The sequence below is a fragment of the Gossypium hirsutum genome, chromosome A09 (assembly GCF_007990345.1).
Source record: "Gossypium hirsutum isolate 1008001.06 chromosome A09, Gossypium_hirsutum_v2.1, whole genome shotgun sequence".
Taxonomy (NCBI): Eukaryota; Viridiplantae; Streptophyta; class Magnoliopsida; order Malvales; family Malvaceae; genus Gossypium; species Gossypium hirsutum.
In genome coordinates this window covers 67,264,532-67,281,018 of record NC_053432.1, presented here as the reverse complement: position 1 = coordinate 67,281,018, position 16,487 = coordinate 67,264,532, and the positions used below count along the sequence as shown (strand labels likewise).

Here is a 16,487-nt window from a genome sequence, read left to right as displayed (position 1 = left end):
CATTTTTAGAGACTGATGAGACCATTGCCGACTTAAAAGGGATTAACCCCTTGATAGGCACACATAAGATTTTCTTGGAGAAAAAAACAAAACCAAAGAAAGAGGCACAATGATGATTGAACCAAATATGGTGGATGTGGCAGAAAAGGAGAATTTCCAAGCTCGTACAAATGAAAGAATTCAGTTGGAACAGCTCCACTACTAGTTGAGGCGTCAAGCTAGCGACGTTAACTAGCGTTTGTTGGGAGGCAACCCAACCTTTATTTTTTTTTACTTTTCTTAATTTTTATTATTTATTATTTTATTTCATTTTATTAGTATTTTTATTTTATCTTATTTTATTTTATTATTTATTATTTTATCTTTGGATATTAATATATTTATATTCTTTTATCTAGGTAAATCGAGGCGAAAATAAGAAAAAAAGGGAGAGAAAAAATTAAAAAAAAATTGGTATGGAATAGCCCTTATTCTATCCCTATTCCAACCAGGAATAGTGCATCCCTGCCCATGACTACCAAAAACCTGCAGCCAAACATCCCTCCTATACACCCCCAAATCCTAACAATTTATCCCATTTTTCACACAAACCCCCACCAGCCACCGCACATTCCTTCTACCCCATCCACTGCCGATTTCTCCAACATCATTGTGAGAACCCGAAGCCAAGCCGCCGCCGAACCATCCTTTGCCATGAACTGTCGTCGGCGTCAATTCCCGACGCCCCTACACGTCAACTTAGTCGACGAATGCCTTCCTTTCCTCCACGCAACGCCAAACCTTCTCCTCCTTGCATCTATGCATACATGACAGTGACGACATGGGGAGTGTCCTGAACTCTTTCTTTTCAGCATATTTATTGATATTATTTTTCACATCGAGGACAATGTGTTTTAAGTAGGGGGAAGATATTCCTTATTATTTCTGTCATTTTATCTGCTGATTTTACTATTGTGTTACTGTTGTTGCTGCCTTGTGCTCGTTTCTGCCCATATTTATTTTTTTAAAGAATATTCTGCCTCTTTTCATACCTAAGATTTTTATTAGGAATTTCCCACTGTTTGACTTACAAACATGATTTTTATCTTTTGAGAAAATTATGATTTTGCTATAATTGATTTCATCTCCACTGTTTTATTTATATTATGTTAAAATAACTATGATTAATAAAGTTAACCATTTTATTAACCCTATTTTGCTTTTAGTAAATTTGATTAAATCTAAATGAAAAAAGGACACCTAATACAATTACATGCTTAAAATATGTTCATGACTATTAAGGTGGTTGCTGAAACTTATTTTTGACACTTGATTGTTGCTCCTAAGTCCTCCAAAATTAAAATTTCTTTTAAAAATATTAATGTTTCCATGGTTATAAGTATAGTTTAAGACGTGACTAGCTGAGTAACCGGGATAGGGTGCTTGGGTTGTCATCCTATTTCGCCTCAAAAGGTTGTGTGACGTGCTAGGTAAAACTCCGCTAACCGGAATTAATTTTTAAGAATATGTTGGGCTGAATAACCGGCGTGAGGTGCTTGGCTGTCATCTCTCTTCGCGTCAAAAGGTTCGATATGTTCTTAAGAAAAATAAAAATTAGGAGTGTGTTAGGCTGAGTAACCGAGGTGGGGTGCTTGGTGGTCTTCTCTTTTCGCGTCAAAAGGTTCAATATATTCCTAAGTAAAAATAAATAAATAAAATTAAATTAAATTAAAAAAAAGACATATCAATAAAGTGTGGGGACTAAAGGTAGAAACGAATAGGGTGTCTTGATAGGTTTGGTAAATTACCTAATTTTCATGAAATAATCCAAGTTAATCTTAATTTTTGTGTGTGTTAATTGGAATACTTTTTCAATTTTAATTAAAGCAAGCTAAGGGTTCTCTTTATTTTTCATATGCATTTTGACTAATTTTTATAAAACTTTGTGATATTTCTTTCTTGGCAGGATTTAATTTTCACAGTGGACACGAACCATACTTGAGGGCAAGCATGGGCTAAGTAGGGGGAATTCAATAATACTCTAGAACGATATATTTTATGTGCTAATTGCATGTTTATTTTGAGTATGATCCTACTAATTTGGGTTATTTTATGATCTTTTATTTTTTAGGGACTAAATTGGAGGCAAAAGGAAATTTAAAGGTAAAAAAGTGCAAATTTGAAGATATAATAGGCCAACATGCAACATAGAGAAAAAAGGTGGTGCCAAAAATGCAAGTATTGAAGACATAAGGGCAAAAGTGAAAAAGAAGAGATTTTATATCACGAGACTCTATTTAATGTTTTATTATATTAGGATAATTATTAAGGATAATTATTTAGATTTAAATTTAGGATTTATTTTTATTTATCTTTAATTATCTTTAATTATCTTTATTTATTTGTATTTATCTTTTAGAATTTAATTAGGAATAGATTAGGTTTCTTAGTACTATAAATAGGGGATGAAGTGACATAAATTTTGTCCATCTTTTGCTGTAAATACTCTCCCCCCATAAATTTAGTCTTTTTGTTCTTTCCATATTTTCTCTCAATAAAAATTCACTTTCTATTATTTTTAGTTTTTCCCCAAAAATCATGAGTCACTAAATCTAATATAGCCGAAGGTTGTCAAAATTCCCCAAAAAGGTTCATGTGACTTAGAATCTGCACCTAGCCTTCTCAACAGGGTATTCATCGCTTCTCCGCATTACGGGGCTAACGCTTCCGTCCATGTCCCTTAATAGGTGATCTTTTCTACTTGTGCAAGGAACGGCCACTTTGTACGTTTAGGGAAGGTTGCACAGTCGGTTCGTTGGCTTTCTGCGTTAGAGGTTGGTGAGTCCAAGAGACAAAATGAATGGCGTGGTATTCGCCATTGGGAAGTAATGATCTAGCAGAAGATAGTCCCACAAAAGTAATTATTGGTTAGAGTCAGGTTCTGCCAAATCTTAAGTCTAAATTCTTGGAGCTGGTAGTCGTAGACGTCCTCTTCCACTATAACTGGCTTAATCTACTTGAGAAAGGTCACTTAAAAGCCAAGGATCGAACCCAAGGTGAATCAAGACAACCGGAAGCTGGAAATCCACCATAATAAATATTTTACTCAACTTTATTTTTACTTTTAATTTCTGAAATTTCAATTCAACTTTTAATTTCGTTTTTATTTTATTTCACTCTCAGATCAAAACTTTAAAAATCTGTTTTTTATTTTTATTTTTTTAGGAACGCAGGTTTTCTTGGGCACAATTCTGCCCAGGATTTCGAGAAACAAGCATTCATGCAATCCGGTCTTTGAGGATTCGACCTTACTTCCCCTTTACTATTCTTTTTTATTGTTTAATAGGGAATAGGATATTTTTTGTGCTCTCAACGACCGCATCAAATACATATTTTTATACTAGATTAAAATATGTCATAGGTCTTTATACTCTTCGTAAATTTAAAATTTAGTCCATGTATTTTTTATTTTTGGGCTAGTTCTACTTTTTAGATATCAAAATTCAGGTTCAGTTGTTAGCATTTTTTAAAATATTTTGTTAAATTTATCTTCATTATAAAATTATTTTTTAGTTATATGAATACCAAATATTTTTTACTTAAAAAAGTGACATTAAAAAAATTGACAAAAAAATTAACATTGTTAACAATTTAACTTTATTTTTAAATCTTAAAGGTAGAGAAATTAAATTCTTGAAAATAATAGTACATGCACTAAATTTCGAATTTGTGAAGAATACATATGGACTTATGGTAGATTTTAACCTTTATACGATAAAACATTTATTATTAATATATTTATAATTGTAATAAATATTTATTATTAAAATATTAATAATAAAAAATTTTCAATAATATAAAAAGAATATTATAAAATTATAATGTTTTTAAAAAATATTAAATAATTAGATATAGATAATTAAATATGTATAGTTGATAATACTAAAAATTATAATGTTTTATATTAATATATTATTATTTTTAAATATTATAAATATAAATATAAATAAAAATTTGTTATTAATATAATAATATTAAGCAATCTCTAAGCTATTTTTCATTTTAAACAAACACTAAAAATCAGAAAATATTTTCCAAAAACACATGGAACTGCAAATCTGCAATGTTAATGTGCCATGAAAATGCTGCTTCCAAGCACTAGTACTTGCTACTGCAGAATGAAAATTTTTGTTTATTTCTTTGGCTTATCTGCTATTTTGCATCCACTACCAGAGTAAAGAGCATCTTATTATTACAAAAATCAAAAGCAACAACGACTTTGTTAAGAGTGTAATTTTTTAATATAAACAAACAAAAAGTAACCTCACTAATCTACACTACACCAACCCCCACAACTCACTAATTGATGTTAAAACCAATGTGAATCGAAAACACTGAAGTTAAACCAAGACCCAAGCTTTTTCACTCTCTCCCTCTCTTTACTCCAAGATTAGGGTTCAGCTTCCAAAACACAAAAATGGCAGCGTCCCAACTCCAAAACCCTCTCAAAACCCCATCTTCTCAGCTCTCGATCAAAAAACATAAACCCTGTTTTCTTAAACCCCGGCGTTTAACTGTCTCAGCTGCCCATCCCCACCTTAACGGCCGAAAACTCCGGGTCGCCGTGATAGGTGGAGGTCCAGCTGGCTCCTCCGCCGCGGAAGCCCTAGCTTCAGGCGGAATCGAGACGTTTCTCTTCGAACGTAGCCCTTCCACCGCCAAACCCTGCGGCGGCGCTATCCCTCTCTGCATGGTCGATGAATTCTCCATCCCTCACCACCTCATCGACCGCCACGTCACCAAGATGAAAATCATTTCCCCCTCAAATCTTACCGTCGATTTCGGATCCAAATCCCTTCGCGCCCACGAATCCATCCCCATGCTCCGCCGCGAGGTCCTCGATGCCTTCCTCCGCACCCGGGCCGAATCCGCCGGCGCCCAACTAATCCCTTCCCTCGTCACCCATCTCGAAATCCCTGCCTCCTCCTTGTCTCCCTACATCATCCACCACACAGTCAACAACTCCCGTAAAACCCTAGCCGTCGATGTGATCGTCGGCGCCGACGGAGCCAACAGCAAAGTGGCTAAATTCATAAAAGCCGGCAACTACACGTGCGCCATAGCATTCCAAGAGCGAATCAGATTACCAGACGAGAAAATGGAGTATTACCAAAACCTCGCGGAAATGTACGTGGGAAATGACGTGTCACCCGATTTTTACGCGTGGGTATTCCCCAAATGCGACCACGTGGCAGTGGGGACTGGGACGGTGTGCGGGAAACAGGATATTAAAATGTACCAGCGAGGGATCAAACAAAGGGTTAAAAACAAGATCAAGGGAGGAAAAGTGATCAAAGTGGAGGCCCACCCAATCCCGGAACATCCCCGACCGGTAAGAGTAAGAGGACGCGTGGCACTAGTAGGGGACGCGGCGGGGTATGTTACGAAGTGCTCAGGTGAAGGCATTTATTTTGCGGCCAAATCGGGGAGGATGTGTGGGGAAGGAATAGTAAGAGCATCGGAGGGTGGAGAATGGATGATAAGTGAAGATGATTTGAAAAGGGAGTATTTGATGGAATGGGACAAAAAGTATGTGAGTACATTTAGGTTCTTGGATTTGTTGCAAAGGGTGTTTTATGGGAGTAATGAGGCAAGGGAAGCATTGGTTGAAGTTTGTGGGAGTGAGTATGTGCAAAGGATGACTTTTGATAGTTACTTGTATAAGAAGTTAGCGAAGGGAGATAGATGGGAAGATCTTAAGATGGTTTTCGGTACTTTTGGGAGTTTAATGAGATGTAAGATTGTTGGTAGAGACATGGCTGCCTTCAACTTGCAACTTTTTCATGAATAAATGCAAATTTTGTTATTAACTCAAACAATATACTCTTCCCTTAATTTATTTCAACATCGGTACCGAAATCTTTCATATTTTATATATATATTTTTAGAGCAAAATTTTGCTTGTAAACAGCTGTGATGAATAATACAGCATAAAATCTGAAATGTTCTCTCCATCCCAACGATTATTTTAGCAGTAAAGCTGTGAGCCTCAAGTCTAAACCATATCACAAACCAAAGATCCGAGTTTCTTTTGGTGATTTGGGCATTACTTGTTGAGTTCATTTAATAAAATTACTGGCCATCAATGACGTTAGAGCGGAGACTTAAAACTGGAATTGCATTTCGGAAATGTACCCGAGAGCTTCAAGATGGGCAGCCATAGCCTTGTTCATCGGAGGCGGTCCACACCTCAATATCTGTATTCATCAACCAATCAATCACTGATCAAGCATCACATTCAAAGAAAGTGTGGGTGAACTAAATATTACCTTAATATCTTCAGCAGGAGCAGGGCAGTGGACTTGAATCATTTCCTTGGATATGAACCCAACTCCACCATCCCATCCTTCAGGAGGCTGCACCATGATGTTTTAACATAAAATAAATATTAGCTGCAAGTTTAAAATACCTCATGCAACAAGAGGTTTATATGGGTTGTTTACACCTTGAAACAACTAAAACTGAGAATGGATGCCAAGGAAATCAAAGCTGATCAGTATTTGTTGCACAAACTACTTAAGTCGATCAAAAACTATTTCTCGGATTTCGAAGAAAAATGATTTCTCTTTTTAGTTTTAGAGAATCAAAATCTTTTAAGTTGTGGATGTAAAGAAATTTTATGAGCAACTTAGTAGGGTATGTCATTTGTTTAAAACCACACTAGTTTATGACTTTTGAACTGAGAAGTTTAGAGGAAGAATATTCATAAGCCTAACCTCCTCCGGCAATTATGTTCTAGGTCTTATTCTGGCTATGTTGCTACAACCCTCCCTTTTTCTCTAAGTATCTTTTTCCGACACCAATGTCCGGTGCATAGACATAGGTACAGAAGTGTGACTCTCCATGGTTCCTCCAAATACATGGAAAAACCTTGAAACAAGGATACACACATGATACGCTAAGTCCCAGTAATATAGTATGCCAATATAACTAAACTGTGACTCCTTAGCTCTCCCAGTTAGAACTATGACTGCTAACGGAGATGGTACAAACTTGAGGAGACAAATTATTTCTCATAAAATAATCTTAAACAAGCAACTAGGAAACAGAGACGAGAAACTGGCATATCAAATGCTGGATTTCTCATTTCTAAATTGAAACAAAAAATGCAGACAGTGGAAAAACAGCTCAACTAGAAAAGAAAAAGGAATAATAAAGTACAAATAAAACAATGTTTGACTTGTATACCTGATTCAGAACATAGTACACGCTCATACGATTGGGATATCTACTGGTGAGCTCATCCAGCTCTTCCTGAAAAACAAAATTGAATTTGTATTAGATTGCCCCTATCAGAAAATAGAATTGTTGCCCCAAGTTCTGAGCATTTTCAGATGTGCGATTTTTTATTAAACAAGAAAGAAACAGAACCCACCTTTAACAGAATGTCCTCATAAGCGACATTGGCATAAATAAGATGAATGTCAGTCTTGTCTTTCGGGTTTTCCAATATGGCTCTAGCAACCTGAAAAACATGTGAGAAAGTTAAGCAATTATTAAATGAAAAATTAACAATAAAGTCTTGAGCAAGGTGAGAAGACAAAAAGTCATCCGAAGTAGCTGAGCTCATAGATTCTAAAATAAAAAACCTGGAACATCGGGGTGATGCCAGTGCCCCCAGCCAGCATACCAAATGCTCTAACTTGGCCAGGTTGATACTTGAAGCGTCCCTGAAAGCATCCAATAGGTAAATCAACTATTAGCTGTTCTTTTAACATGGATTTACCATTGAACATATGATTCCTATGACATCTCTCCTAGGAGACAAATGTATATGACACATTAAGACATGCTTCAAAATTGCAAGAAAGGTCACCTTAATTCACCCACGAAATGTACTAAACACCAAGTGCAGTATGCACTTTTTTCTAAAAACCTGTGTTGCCAAACACTTCTAAGGGGCAGGGTTTTTATCTAGAGTGAACTGATCTGTCAAACACTTCTAAGGAACTAAAAGGGGGGAAAGAAATAGATAATGAGAAAAGGGTGAAATAGATAATGGAAAACGCTGAAATAAAAAAGCAGTCCTCAAACATGGTGCTGGGAATAGAGAATGGGACCGACACATGTGTTTGTGAAAAATACCACTTCTAAAGCCAACTTATGCCGCAATCCAAGATATAAAAAATAAAAGATACGTAAATTTACTGTGTTTACTACTAATTCGATTTTCTTTTAAAATCGAAGATCGTTCTTTAAGAAAGAATCTGAAACTATTAAATGTTAAAAGATCACGATTTTACAGGTTAAGACTGCATTCTACCAATTTGTTTTTGACATTAGTATCTTATATGATGGAGCTACAACTGGGTTTTGAAACAACAAAATAGTATTTGTAACATAATGTGATATAGTATCAAAGAAACATACCTTGGGTCCCTTAACAGCTAAGTAATCACCTTCCTGCATCTCCCGGAAGTGGTGGGACATCCTTCCTTGAGGGTACATCTAAAGATCATGAAAACTAAATTATGTGTCATTGTAAGCAAGAAGGAAAAAAATTACACGATGACAGTGTGCAAAGCATCAATTGCTTGCTGAATGTAAACCTTTATGACTAGTTCAAAGTACCCTAAATCTGAATCCAAAGTTGTTGGAGTATATGGCTTGACAACATCGTCGCCATTCTGATCTTTTCCTCTGTTTAAGAAAAACGAAATTAAAAATGTGCAACATTTTAAGTAAAAGATCCTCGAACAGTCAGTCCAGAGGCAAACCTGCAACTCATATGTTGTCCAATTGGAAGCCCCAAAACCGATGTTGGTGTGGGAAGAGCAAACTTAAACTTAGCCACATTGTAACTGAGTTGAGTGCGTTTTACAAGTTTGAATTCTTTGAATTCTTCCGGGTCCAAGCAAACTGTCCGAACATCAGGCATTAATCAATTTACTAACAATGAGGACATAACAATTTTACAGGTTACATTCTCAAAACTCAAACAAGGTGCATGAAGAGATTGAAAAGAAAACAAAGCTACCACCAGAAAAGGGGAAAAAGAAAAAGAGTTAATCTAGGATAAAAAATAACAAGTTATTAATGAAGAAGCTGAATATTTAAAAATGGGAAGCATTAGAGAGCTGCTTGGAGATGAAATACTTCATGTTTACTAGATAAAAAAAATTGGGAATTCAGCAATTTCTAAACTACTAACTGGAAAATATTGCTACTGAAGAGCTTAAGACAGTATTCCATTGCTGCCATCCAGTTAGATATTCTCTTGAACTTATTTGATCTTAAAACGTTGTCAGCTTTATGCTCCAATTAGACAAGTAGCATTGGTTTCAATTCAACCACAAGAACAAGACTCCGCTCCGTATCTTACTAGTTTACTTCTTACAAATGAAAAACCAATAAATACTTCAACAATTTAAACAAAAAATAAAAATATACAACGCTTTCTGCAATTTATTTGAGGAAATGAAAATTATAGAAAATAAACATCCCAATAGCACAAGTAATCAAATTGTAAAGGAATCCCATTTCATTAACGCAAAACCCCAAAAACAAATTCATCAGAAACACAATCATTATTTTATATAGAAAACGAGAATTAAAGGGAAAAAATTTTCTACCTTTGGGTTTCTTGGAAACATATAAATAGTAAGCAGTAGCAGCACCAACAGTAGCCACGGCAACAGCTATGCTTACTATTTCTACCCTGTGCGATTGAAAATGCTCCATTTTTTTCTCTCTTTTAAATTTTTTCAGACCCAATGTTTTGGAACTACGAAAAGACAGATTATAAAAGGATTTTATAGCAGATCCCAGTTCTGTTCTGTTTAAGATTCGTCCTTTATTGAAAGTTTTGGTTTGGTCAACTGGAGATTTGCTCCTTAACTGGTGTCGGATGTAGAAGATAGCAGCTCGGGTTCAGTGTCGTCACACGTGGCGTCTCCGTATTGGAAAAATAATGCCATGGTGTCTGCAAATTTATATTTTGGGAGCCCAAAATAGAGGACTTTTTCGCTATTTTGCATTTATTTTGGATGTCGGGTCAAAGTAAAATTGCTTAAATTTTCTAGCCATTAAAAAATCTTATGAAGCAAAAATAACATTTTTAAAGTGTGTTTACAAAAACATTTTGGTATAATTGGTTTTAATTATATATACATAAATATAAATGTTATGTTTCGACCATTATTGGATCATACTTAATTAAATGTAATGAAAACATTTTAATTAGAACCTTCAATTTTGGAGAGGTTGAGAATGCCAAGTACTAATGGCTTTCGCCTCTCAAATCTTATATTATCTAAAGATATGCTATTAAGCTTTTATCTCTATATTTCAAAATCTTGACACTGCTGTGAATATAAAATTCTTGAATCAATGTAATTTTTACGAATTAAATGTAATTTTTTTTATAATCATTCATCCATTTTATGATCTAAGACTAATCATGTTCAGATTAACGTGGTATTTAGATAAATTCCTTTCAACAATGACAACTTTAGTATATAAACTCAATCTAAATATTAAGAGAAAAAGTTTATTGTCACTCTAGATTTTCTTTTAACTTTCCCCCTTTTTTTTCTCTCTCTTTTTCTCTCTTTCTTTTTCTCTCTTCTCCTTTAAATGCTTACTATTCAATAAAGAACAACACAAAATCATCAAATTCAATAACAATAAAACCCAACAAAATTTTATAAATACTTCTAATCAAGAATGAATCTGTACAAAAAAAAAAATTCATATTTCCTCATAAAATCCCAAAACAAATATAATAAAAGATAAGTTCAATAAAAGTCCACAAAATAAAAACCAAGCACATAAACTCAAAAACAAAATTATAAAAATCCCTTGAGAGAAACGAAATTTCTACTTAAAATTACGTTTTTTAACCGTTAAGAAGGACAAATAGAATATTTATACAAAATAAAAATGTGAGAGAGAAAAGCGAGTCTATGTCAAACTATACTAATTTGTCAGATGACAATTATCACCTAGCAAAATAACTGATATCTAACACTCATATGCCCCGTACCTCCATCACATCAAGTCACATCACTAACTTAAATAAAGAAATATTGTCAACCTGACACACTTAAGGGGTATACCATGACGAGAACCCTCTCATTCCCTTAAATTAATTTGTCATCTTACAATTATCACCTAATAAGACAATTGATATTTAATACTCACATACCCCGTATCTCCATCACATCACTAACTTAAATAATGAAGAAATATTGTTAATCTGACACCCTCGAGGAGTATATCATGACAAGAGCCCTCCCCCAACACAAACACATATTCAAACTTCTAAACACTAGAAACCAACCTTACATATAACTATCATACCCTTCTTCAAGGGAAGCAAGACTCTCTTAAATACTAATACTTAACCTAACCTTCCATTAAAAACTCAACTTTTCAAATGAGCACTTTCTCTTCCCTGTGTAAACCACCATCCTCTCCACTTTCTTCTTATTTACCTTAACACATAATAATAATTTATTCACAAATAGTAGTAAATGATTAATGGTAACTGTTACAGGCCATTTTGCCCGAGGCCCAATTAAACACAAAACAAGAACCCAAATAACAAGCCCAAAGTCCCTAGCCCAAATCTAACCCTAGCCTGGAAAACACAAATCAGAAAAATAAAATTTCCAAATCAGACGCCACTGTCCCTTCGTCCACCTGCCCTCTGACCGGCGCCACAACCTCCACCTGCTCCACCGCTCAACCACTCCTGCAAACACGCAAGAAATAGTGTAAAACAGTAGGAAAAAATAGATAAAAAAATACATTGTAGATCGGCTATAAAGCCACGAAAAAAACAGATCTAAGGGGGTTTTTTTGGTTTTTTTTTCTTTCTTTTTTTCGACGATTGTAACCAAAAAAAGAATTACTATCAACAATACAATAAAAAGATTTCTCCAAGGTGATTTCCAAGTTTTGTTTTCTGATTTCAATCTTCCATTTTTATTTTTATCGTTGTTTTTATTTTTTATTTTTATTTAACGAAAATATAAAGAAAAAAGAGAAAAACTCACTGTGACGGAGTTTCAAACGCCGATCTGGCGCTTCGTCGGCCGTCGGAGATGGTGGTGGTGCGGCGGGCGCAGCGGTGGCGCGGCGGCGCTATGGCAATCCAAAGGCCGGCCATTTTTGGAGAGGAAAGGAGGGATTTCTGAATTTTTTCTTAAAAGAGGGTGGCTAAAATGAAGGATATCAAAAAAATTTGGGTTTAAATAACCCCATAGAAACGGCGCCGTTTTGTGACTGCATATGGGCGTCAAAACGACGTCGTTCTGCCTCTGGACCCGCGTGCGACCCGACCCGGTAGGAGGGGATCCGCGCGTTTTCATGAAGTGGGCTATTTATGCCCTTGGCCCTTCCTCGTTGTTGATTGTTTTAATTTAGTCCTTTTGCTTGTTTATTTATTTTCTTTAATTTGGCCCCACGAAATTTCTTCATGATTCAATTTAATCAGCGTACGAATGTTGTGCCTCAGGACTTGGGCATATTGTCCGATCAGTCCTTTGCACTTTGCGCATGATTCATTCCAGCCCTTGAACCTTTTATTTGCAATTTTAAACCCCAAATCTTGTTTCAATGTTTAATTTAGTCCTTTTGTTATTGTTTATTTCCCTTTTTTATAAAATAATATTATTACTGTTATTATTAAGTTGTTCATTTATTTTTTATTCGGAATCTTTGTTATATATACATATATGCGTTTACATGTTATATATATATATATATATATATAATATCCATATTTTTTTTATGATCTATCTATCTGTCTATATATATACACATATTAATACCCTTATATTTTATATTTCGTAACTTTATACATATCTATATACATGTCTATATATGTATTCTATTCTCATAAATATATATATACTTACATTCTTCATATTTTAAATATGTATCTTATATATGTTATTTATATTCTATGACTCATATATATATATATGTATCTATATATATACTTTTTATATTTTATGATAGTTACATACGTATATATGTATATGTTTACTTATATATATATTTTATAATGATTTTAAAATATGTACATACATATATTTGTTATATTTCCATAATTTTATGTATATACACATATATGTATGTTTTATTTTTTTATAGTTTTATACATTTTCTTTGTTCATTTCTTCATTTACATTTTCATTAGTTAGAATGAATGTTTTAATTTTATTGCTTATATGCTTGTGATTGTATATTATATTAGTTTGTCTCTGTATTTATTTTACTTCGTAGCCTTTGCTTGTATTATTTTAATTACATCATCATTATTGTTATTCCATTACAACTATTTTTATCTAGATTTCAAAAAAGAAGAAATTTTAAAAATATGAGTAATACTCGGTATTTAGAACTTCGAGAGAATCGAGCCCTAACGTATTGGGTTCCGATTTTCTTCGTTGAATTTAAATAATCGAGATTACTCTTTTAAAAATGATAAAAAAGCTCGTTATCGAGAATTCAATACGTTGTGTCCTAACGCATTGGATGCGACACGTTGTTTTCTCGAGACGAGGTTTTTTTTTCGAAATAAATGCAGTATTCAATGTTTAATATTTTGAGAAATTGTGCCCTAACGTATTGGGTTGCGATTTCTTCATTTGATTTAAACAATTGAATATTCTTTTAAACTTTATTGCACGAATTTTTTTTAAAACTCAAGTTTTAAATGATATCGGGAATTAAAAAAATCGCGTCCTAATTTACTGGTCGTGATCTTCTTTTTTAAATCCGAGATAGCTAAAATGTCTTTTAAATAAGCATTTTTACGCATCGAGAATTCGAGACATTGTATCCTAACTCACTGGATATGACGTCTATTTCTCAATTAACGTGAAATGTGCTTCTTTTCTCAAAAAATTTTCTCTTAACGTTTTAATCAAGGATCGTATTTTTTTTAAAATTATTTTAAGTTATCAATTTTCGACATCAAGACATTAACTAATCAACTAGGTACCAATTTTGGGTGTTATGAGGGTGCTAATCCTTCCTCGTACGTAACCGACTCCCGAACCCGTTTTCTGAATTTCGTGGACCAAAATTGTTGTTTTAATAAAATTAAATCATTTATTAGAAACAACCAGTTTTTGAGGTGATCCAATCACACCTCATTAAAAAGGATTGGTGGCGACTCCCGTTTTTTCGTTTTCGTCAAAACCCAAGTCGATCCCGTTTTTTTCATCCAAAAAATGGTGTCAACAGCTTGGCGACTCCGCTGGGGACGAAACACGAGAGTCAAGCCATGAGTTGATTACTTTTTGTCTTTTTGTCAAAAATCAAAAACCTAGTTTAAATATACGATCCTTTCATTGTATTTTTATTTATCTTTATTATGATCTTCGTCATTGTGATTCATAATTGCTGTGTTTAAGTTCAGATTTATTTTTGCACATTGCATTGCATGACCGTTGGTCATACCCTTTTAAGTGGGAGTGAGAAGCTACGCCTTCGTGAGGTTTTCACCTCCGCATGGGATAGTGAATCGCTTTCGGGATACATCCGTACCTATGTCTTCGTGAGATTTTCATCTCCGCATGGCCATAGGGAAATGTATTCCCCTGAACTGAACTCAGTCCGTATGAGCCTATAATGGGTGAGGATCGAGGAATCTGCTGGTTCGGGTACCCTTACTTTAGAACCAACCCTCATATAGTAGACTTAGGAACTTAACCTAGGTAGAGCCACTCCAAACCCCTATTATCTACCCGATTAGGTACTTTTTGTTTTCTGTGCTTGCTTATGTTTTGTACTAACCCTTCTTGTTGTGTTTTGATTATGATTGCATTACATTGCATTTGCATCTTAGGAAAGAGATATGGATTCAAATCCAATTACTAAATTAGAAAGCTTGTCATGGAATACGAATTCCTTGATAAAGTGGAAAACAATACGACTTCCCAAACATATTCTGAGAAACACAAGAATGGCGATGGAAGAGTTCGTGACCTTGCTTGGTGGCCTGGGGATTCGAGACGATTGTCCAAAAGCCTTCAACAAGCTGACGAGCCTTATGAAGATGGGCAGATGATGGATCGCGACCAAGATCAAGAAAATGAGCTAGCAATGGCATCTATTGGTGAGATTACCTCAAACATGCGGATGAAGAAAAAATCGATGTTGTTTCTTGGAATATGAGGGTAAGGTCGTACATGTATCCATTTTATGTAAGGGAATTTACTTTCTAGAAAAGTTTCCTAAATGTAATTGAATCAGAATCAACGTCTCTTTAGGCATTCATTTCATGCATCTGCATTACATTGCATCATATGCATTAGATTTTCACGAAGTGACCCTAATTATGTAAAATTATTTCAGCTAATCTGGAAAACCAATCAACCAAACATCCTTACGGTACTCGTCGCAAAGCCAAAGAAATGGATCAAAGATTAGAGAAACTGGAGCAAACGCAAAAAGAGATGCAAGACCAGTTACAGGTGCAAATGAAAGAACATATGGAAAAGATCCAGAAAGACATGGCACAAAAGATGAAGGAGTCTCAGGATGAACTAATGACTAAATTGACGCAATTAATAACCAAGGGAGTGGATAAAGGGAAAAATCCTGTGGTTTGCGATGAAGAAGGAAACAATGATGAGCCACTTTTTCTCCAGGATACACGCCTCCGCAAGCGCAAATTCAGATTGAACCACATCCACGAAGATCTTCTGTTTCGATTAGGCCTCAGCACTTTCAAGGTGACGCTTCAATACCGAAGAACCTTCAGGGCAGATCTGGTTCTAGTCCTGACGATAATCTGGTTGTCTCGGACTTCGATGAAGTAGCGAAGAAAGACAAGATGAAGGAGGAGTTACCAAAGCAGTTTGAGGAGAAATGGAAATGGATTGAAGAGAAGTTTAGGGCGATAGAAAGTATCGACGGCTATCGGGGAATAGATGCGAAAGATCTGAGTTTAGTTCCGGATTTGGTACTTCCTTACAAATTTAAGATGCCGGAATTCGAGAAATATAATGGGACCAGCTGCCCAGAAGCTCATATTACTATGTTCTGTAGGCGTATGGCCGGATACGTCAACAACGACCAACTGCTCATACACTGCTTTCAAGATAGCCTCACAGGGGCAGCATCTAAGTGGTACAATCAGTTGACGCGTATCCAGATTAGTTCTTGGAGGGATTTAGCACAAGCCTTTATGAAACAATACAGTCATGTAACTGATATGGTCCTTGACAGAATTACCCTTCAAAATATGGAGAAAAAGCCTAATGAAAGTTTTAGGCAATACGCACAAAGGTGGAGGGAGGTCGCTATCCAAGTTCAGCCGCCACTCCTAGAGAAAGAAATGACGATGCTCTTCATCAACACATTGAAGGCCCCGTTCATCACCCACATGTTAGGAAGTGCTTCGAAGAGTTTTTCAGACATAGTCATGAGCGGTGAAATGATTGAAAGTGCCGTGAGAAGTGGAAAGATTGATGCTGGAGAAAATAATA

At 35.0% G+C, this 16,487-nt stretch overlaps 2 protein-coding genes across 2 annotated transcripts; one reads left to right on the top strand and one right to left on the bottom strand.

Moving 5' to 3' along the window:
* The first annotated feature begins 4,154 nt into the window (after positions 1–4,154).
* Positions 4,155–5,855, top strand: LOC107890070 (geranylgeranyl diphosphate reductase, chloroplastic). The gene has a single exon (XM_016814585.2). The coding sequence runs from the start codon at positions 4,457–4,459 to the stop codon at positions 5,828–5,830; it is 1,374 nt and encodes a 457-aa protein (XP_016670074.2). The 5' UTR covers positions 4,155–4,456; the 3' UTR covers positions 5,831–5,855.
* A 35-nt stretch (positions 5,856–5,890) lies between these two features.
* On the bottom strand, positions 5,891–9,979 carry LOC107889240 (NADH--cytochrome b5 reductase 1). The gene is made up of 9 exons (XM_016813592.2): positions 9,612–9,979; positions 8,757–8,898; positions 8,589–8,679; positions 8,410–8,487; positions 7,629–7,709; positions 7,415–7,504; positions 7,228–7,293; positions 6,309–6,395; positions 5,891–6,236 (listed from the first exon to the last, which is right to left on the bottom strand). The coding sequence occupies exons 1-9, from the start codon at positions 9,718–9,720 to the stop codon at positions 6,144–6,146; spliced, it is 837 nt and encodes a 278-aa protein (XP_016669081.1). The 5' UTR covers positions 9,721–9,979; the 3' UTR covers positions 5,891–6,143.
* Positions 9,980–16,487: the final 6,508 nt, after the last annotated feature.